General features: G+C 37.0%; 1 protein-coding gene across 5 annotated transcripts in view; it reads right to left on the minus strand.

Annotated features, from left to right (window-relative positions):
* Window positions 1–410: 410 nt before the first annotated feature.
* The window catches only part of LOC122556673 (nuclear factor NF-kappa-B p105 subunit-like), a 151,293-nt gene continuing 144,865 nt past the window's right edge, over window positions 411–6,838 (minus strand). For all 5 annotated transcript variants that reach the window (XM_043703690.1, XM_043703692.1, XM_043703689.1 and 2 more), the window contains 2 exons: window positions 4,049–4,120; window positions 411–2,698 (listed from right to left, as the gene is read on the minus strand). In XM_043703690.1, coding sequence (XP_043559625.1) covers window positions 2,562–2,698; window positions 4,049–4,120 — 209 coding nt within the window. In that variant the 3' untranslated portion in view covers window positions 411–2,561. The remainder of the gene's footprint in view (window positions 2,699–4,048; window positions 4,121–6,838) is intronic.

Here is a 6,838-nt window from a genome sequence, read left to right on the forward strand (position 1 = left end):
GGTTTTAAAAATGACTTCCAGGGATCACAGAAGGAAATGCCTATGGCAAGTGGAAAGATACAACGAATGGGGACACAGAGGTGTGGCACATAGTCATTGAGACTGAAAACAGATATTTGGCATCAGTGAGCTTTCAAGAAAAAAAGTATTAAGAGAGTTGCAATCTTTCAATAAATTGAAAATATCTGTACAAAAGGAATACAGAGTTTTTTTGGCTCTTGCTTTAGACAGATTTCATGTTAAAAGCAAGAAAATGGTTTAAAAATGCAAAAACAAAAGCTCATCGTAAGAAAGATAATTTGAAAATCTTGATAATATTTTCATCAAATTTAAAACTAATTCTCAGCATATTTTCAAATAAAATAGAATAAACTGTTAAGGTCCATTTATTTAAATAAAACATTCTCCCTATGAAACCATTACATTTAATTTCAACTGAAACAATTAGGAAAAAAAATCATTTATATCACTTGAATATGGAGAGTAAGTGCTATTACCTGAATTACTTCATAGTTCAAACCATTTTTAAGTTTATTACATGGCACAGTCATACTGCTGGTTAACATTAAATGCAAAGTCCTTTTGACTTCGCAATGGTAACAGTTTTGTAAAATAGACCTCAAGGCCAGAAATATCCCCAAAGAAGAGTGGATGATTGGTAGACTGTAGAGTCCTACAGAATTCTATGTCAGGGTCTCAAATATTTACAATCTATATCAATGAAATGGTTTCTTGGACTGAAAGAATGGTAGATGAATTTCCTGATGATACCAAGATGGTTAGGATGGTAAGTGGTTAAGAAGAGATAGAGTGTCTTCAAAGGGATACAGATAGTTTTAGTGAGTGGGTAAAAAGAAATGGAGTAAAATGTGGAAAAATGTGAACTTATCCACTTTGACTGGAGGAATAGAAAAAAAAATACTATTTAAATGGAAGGGATTGCAGAACTCTGAGACACAGAGGGATCTGGGTACATACTGGTATATGAATCCAAAAGATTATTATGCTTATAGAGTCAGTTATCAGAAGGACAAAAGGAATGTTGGCATTTATTGCAAGGACAGTGGAATACAAGAATAAAGGGATTTTACTGAAAAAGCATGTGCTTGTGTTAGTAATCATTCAAAGAAAGATCAGTTGACTAATTTCTCAGATGAACAAGTTGTCCCATGAGGAAAGGTTGAATTCGTTCAGCCATGCCCACTGGAGTTCAGAAGAATGAGAGGTGATTTTATTGAAACACATTCAGCCACAAGAGGAATTTATTAGGTGAGTATTGGGAGCATTCCCCTTATGTGGATGGGCTAGAACTCAGGGACACAGTTTAAGAACAAGAGGTGGCACTGTTTTGATGGAGATGAGCAGATTCTTTTTCTCCCAGAGCTTGTTCTCTACCGAATTCTCTTGCCCAGAAAGTAGTGAAGGCTTCGTCATTAAATGTATTACAGAGTTAGATGGATTTTTGATAGAAAAGGAAGTCAAAAGTTGTGGGGTAGGGTTGGAAGTGAGAGGGCTAACAGGAAAGTGGGATTGGGATCATGACCAGCTATGCCTTGATGTAACTGAAGGACAGTGCAGACTCAAATCACCAAATGATTTAATCCAGCTCTTATATCCAAAATTTTTATGTCTTACATTTCTATGGATGACTCAGTGTTGATTTGTGCTCTGATTCCAGATTCGGAATGCGTTTACAATATAACTGCAGCATCATTGCAAAGTGAAGATACTGTGCATTGATGCTGCAATTATTGTGTGAATGTATCCTGAAACGTCTTCTATGTGAAAGGCTAATTAACCCAGGCTATCCACAAACACACAAACTGCATGAACAATGCTTGTAGAGATCAGGACAATTGTCACTTTCAGGAGTCAATACTTTAATTTATTGGCTGCTGACATATAACATAGGACTGTATACATTTTACAGTTGGCTTTCAGAATGGTATTCATGCAACTAAATTTAATTACCATGCACTGTGCCTAAGTAAGCATATTATCATTAAATTTATCTGAAATAGATTAAATTAAAACAGTTAAGCTCTGATTAGAATCAGGTTTTGATGTGCAAAGTATTAATTTAATATTTCTTACCTATTATTTAAAATATTTTGCAAAACAATATTGAAGTTTGAAATCCAATTTGTAAGCAATGGTACAGACACTAAAGCATGCCCAGGAAAATAACCACATCATTCCAGGAGAAAATTAGTTGTAATCAATGCAACTTGTAATCAACATAATAAATTTGTAGTGGAAATTTCAAAATAACAGTCCATAGCTGTACCAAACATATGACCAGCTTTCTTTCCTAATAGAGAACTTACTTTTTTAAAAGAGTCTTTTTGCAATTTACAATAATGTCTCACAAAATGGTATTCCCATTTAATTACACGTAACTGTATGTAAAAATATAGATATATATTATTTTGCTATATAACCATGCAATGTTTGTTTTCAATGAGTTATGAAATATGTAGCGTTACTATATATTTCATTGATCCTATTTAACTTGAGCATAAACATTATTACTACGAAAGTTCTCCAACCTGATGGAGAACTTATACATTGTTCCTGGCATCCTGTGTTGTTACCATGTGATTGTAAACAGCCAATGGCTTTTTTATTTCCCCATAACTTGGCAGCTCACATGCAGGAAAGTAGGTCATTATGTCATTATCCACAGGAAACTGTAAACCTGTGGATAAAACATTCAAATATAAGCTCATTTCATATCTGCACTGATAAATTAACAAATTATGACTGGTACTAATAATCAAATACATAACTTTGAAAGATATTCAGAATGTTTTCAAATGGCTCAGACAATGTTAAAATAAATCATTATATTATAAATGAATAACTAGCTGGATATAGCCACAATTTCTAAATTGATTTATTCATAAATAGTATATTCTGCCTTGTCCTTCCTGAGCAGCGGTGTGAATTGACTGCTGTTGCTTTTTGAGAACATTCACGAATAGTCAGTTATAATAAAGCAGCAACCGAATTCTGATTATCAAAAACAAAATTAGAAAATATTGAAAATGTAACATGGAATTAGAAAACAAAAGTATAAATAATGCATTATCAATATTTTGTCAAAGCGTCTACCTGAGGTTTTAATCAAGCTCCTTTCATTTGGCAACTGGTTATGAGTTTTAATATATTTCTTAAAAATTTTATCATGCAATTATGCTGCTTAAAGGTGTGAGTTATAATTAGCGCTGTTAAAGTTTAAACCACTTCAACAATAAAGAGCAAGTAAATTATGTGAGGAAATAGTACAGCATTTCATGATAAACCACTTGAGATGTTGGAGCATAGTATAATTAGACCATTCACTCATGGGCAGCATAATGATGCACTCAAACATCGGATACATTTTTCTAATTGAGCTCTGGGGAATGGGAATTGCACAAAACAAATTCTTGTGGACAACAGCTGCTTTGGCCTAGATAAACAAACTCAGCTCAAATATTGTAGTTGGCATTTTGTGCTGCCTACTGGTCTGTACTGCACTGGCACAAACCTAGCAATCTATCACAGAAGTTGATTGTCATAGTTTCACATACTTAGAAGAAAATATGAGGTACTTTTGACCTCATATGGGTGGCACGGTGGCACAGTGGTTAGCACTGTTGCCACACAGCGCCAGAGACCTGGGTTCAATTCCTGCCTCAGGCAACCGTCTGTGTGGAATTTGCACATTCTCCCCATGTCTGCATGGGTTTCCTCCGGGTGCTCCGGTTTCCTCCCACAGTCTAAAAATGTGCAGGTTAGGTGAATTGGCTATGCTAAATTGCCTGTAGTGTCAGGTGAAGGGGTAAATGTAGGGGAATAAGTCTGGGTTGATAGCTCTTCGGAGGGTCGGTGTGGACTGGTTGGGCCGAAGGGCCTGTTTCCACGCTGTAAGTAATCTAATCTAAACCAAATTTTAGAAACATTTTAATATATAACATGATTACTATTTTCATTAATGGAAGATGAAGAATACTTCTAGTCATGTGCAATCCATACTATTGGATAAATAAAACAATAGGGTTACCTTCTATATTCTCATCTTTTTCCGTATATGAAGGTGACATGAAAAATCCAGGTCTTTTTAAAACTGTCATTTCTGAAAGAAGATTCCACCATTACTCATGTTACCAACATTCCTGTTATGTTTGGAACAGTATTTTTCTAAATCACAGTGGATAATCCTTTCCACATGATTCTGTTCCACAAAATATTTTGGTAAAACCGTTTCTGTAAGTTTTCTTTTGTCTTATAACCTTGCTCTTCACAAGTACTAAGAAAATGCTTCGGCACAGACTTTTGCCTTGACAAAGAGGCTCTCTGTCATGGGATAAATGGAGGAAAAGGCAGGAAAGCAGAGTCCATCTCCAAACATGGTATTTCTAATTTTCATGGGAACAGAATGGAGTCAGGTTGTCTTTTGTGCACATGCTTACTATCATTAATACTTGTTCGTCTTTTATTCTGGGCACCCTCAACACCTGTTCCTGTTCCACCTGTTCCTTCTTGCCCTCTATCAATAGCACAATAAACATAATTTTATCGCCCTTTTCAGTTCTGAAATATCAGACATGAATCATTAACTCTGTGTCTCTGTCCACAGATGCTGCTAGACCTGTTGAGCTTCTTCTGCACTTTCTGGTTTTATGAAAGATTTTCTGCAGAAATCAACGCTGACAAGGTTTAAAATATATCGGAATCCCGAATAAAAATGATGTAGTATTGTATGTGAGATAATTCTTCTCAACATGTACTTAATCCGCATTCCCATTCTCTGAGACAGTCAAATTGAGAAGATTTTAGCTCTGCATTTCTTCAAATTCATAAGAATAATAGTCGCTCTTACACCTTGAAAATTAATCCTATAACTACTTTTCAAACTTGACAAGTCTTTCTTTATAAAAGAATTGTAAAAACATTGTTCTTAAAATATACCTCTAAATTTTCTTAATAAAATGAAATATGGTTAACTTTCAAACTTGACTTTTTTTGCTCTTTATTACATGCTTGGCTGTTTTAGCTCTGCGTCATTTATTGAGGATTTAATTAAACGAAATAAAAATGCACAATGATCATAATATTTCATGTTTAAGATAGTATAATTCAACAAAGTCATTAATGTAATTGCTTGGCACATCTGTTCAGGAGTTTTAAAAATGTTTTTAACAATTCTGCTATCACTGACAAATTTTAATCACAAGCCATTAATAATTATAAGAAATCTAGTGTATCCTGTGGGAAAATGTGAAGTTGTTTATTTTGGAAGGGAAAACAAAAGAAGAGTATTATTTAAGTAAAACTGCAGAAAGCTGTAAAAAAAATGATCTTGGAGATACTGATAGACTGTGTTAGCACACAGGTCGAGCAGATAATCAGGAATATTAATGGTATGTTGGCACTTATTTTAAGGGAGTTGGAGTATAAGAGCAGGGAAGTGTTACTGCAACTGTACAAGATGTTGGTAAGACCACATCTGGAAAACTATGGGAAAGTTTGGTCCCCTAGTTTAAGGAAAGAGGGGAGGCAATGGTCTACTGGTATTATCACTGGACTATTAATCCAGAGACCCAGGTAATGTTCTGGGGAGTCGGGTTCACTGAAGTGGAGGGAAGCACCCAGGCACAGAATATATAGATAGAGGCACTGGATACCACAAAGATTATTGGCCCTGATGACATTTCAGCAATAGTAATGAAGCTTTGTCCTCCAGAACTTTCCACATGGTAGCCAGACTGTTCCAATACAGTTACAACCCTAGCATGTCCACCTATATATTCTGTGCCTGTGCGCTTCCCTCCACTTAACCAGATGAAGGGGCAGCCCTCCAAAAACTTGTGATTTCAAATAAGCTTGTTGGACTATAACCTGCTGTTGTATGACTTCTGACTTTGTGAGGAAACCAATAAGAGGAAAAAATATACTTGACTTCATCCCGAAAAATGTTTAAAGGACCTAAGGGGCAACTTTTTCATGCAAAGTGTGGTGGGTGTATGGAATGAGCTGCCAGAGGAAGTGATGGAGTTGAAAAATGTGGCGCTGGAAAAGCACAGCAGGTCAGGCAGCATCTAAGGAGCAGGAGAGTCGACATTTCGGACATAAGCCCTTTTTCAGGAATGTGAGGGTGGGGGGCTGAGAGATAAATAGGAGGGTGAGGGTGGGGCTGGGGAGAAGGTAGCTGGGAAGGCAATAGGTTTGTGCAGATGGAAGGGTGATTGTGATAGGTCGGTGGGGAGGATGGAGTGGATAGTTGGAAACAAAGATGAACAGATAGGACATCCTCCCTCCACAAGGACTGCCACCTTCCCAGCTATTTTCCCCCCAGCCCTACCCCCACCCAACTATTCATCTCTCAGGCCCCTTGAAGGGCATATGCCCGAAACATCGGCTCTCCTGCTGCTCGGATGCTACATGACGCGCTGTGCTTTTCCAATGCCACACTTTTCCACTCTGACTCTCCAGTATCTGTAGACCTCACTTTCTCTCAGAGGAAGTGGTGGATGCGGTATAATTACAACATTTAAAAGTCATTTAGATGGGTACATGAATAGGAAAGGTTTAGGGGGATGCGGGCCAGGTGCTGGTGAATGGGACTAGATTAATTTAGGATATCTGGTTGGCACGGATGAGTTGGACTGAAGGACTGTTTCCATGCTGGACTGTTTCGATGCTGGACATCTCTACGGCTCTATGACTGACCAATCTGCCAGCTGTAAATGCATCTGTCCATGACAGAATTGAGTGTCATGGAGATGAAGTCCCATGGCAGAGCAAATCCTCCAAACAACCACCTCTAGCAAACCAGGATATCAATCCTGGT

Source organism: Chiloscyllium plagiosum, chromosome 14 (genome assembly GCF_004010195.1).
Source record: "Chiloscyllium plagiosum isolate BGI_BamShark_2017 chromosome 14, ASM401019v2, whole genome shotgun sequence".
NCBI classification, from domain to species: Eukaryota; Metazoa; Chordata; class Chondrichthyes; order Orectolobiformes; family Hemiscylliidae; genus Chiloscyllium; species Chiloscyllium plagiosum.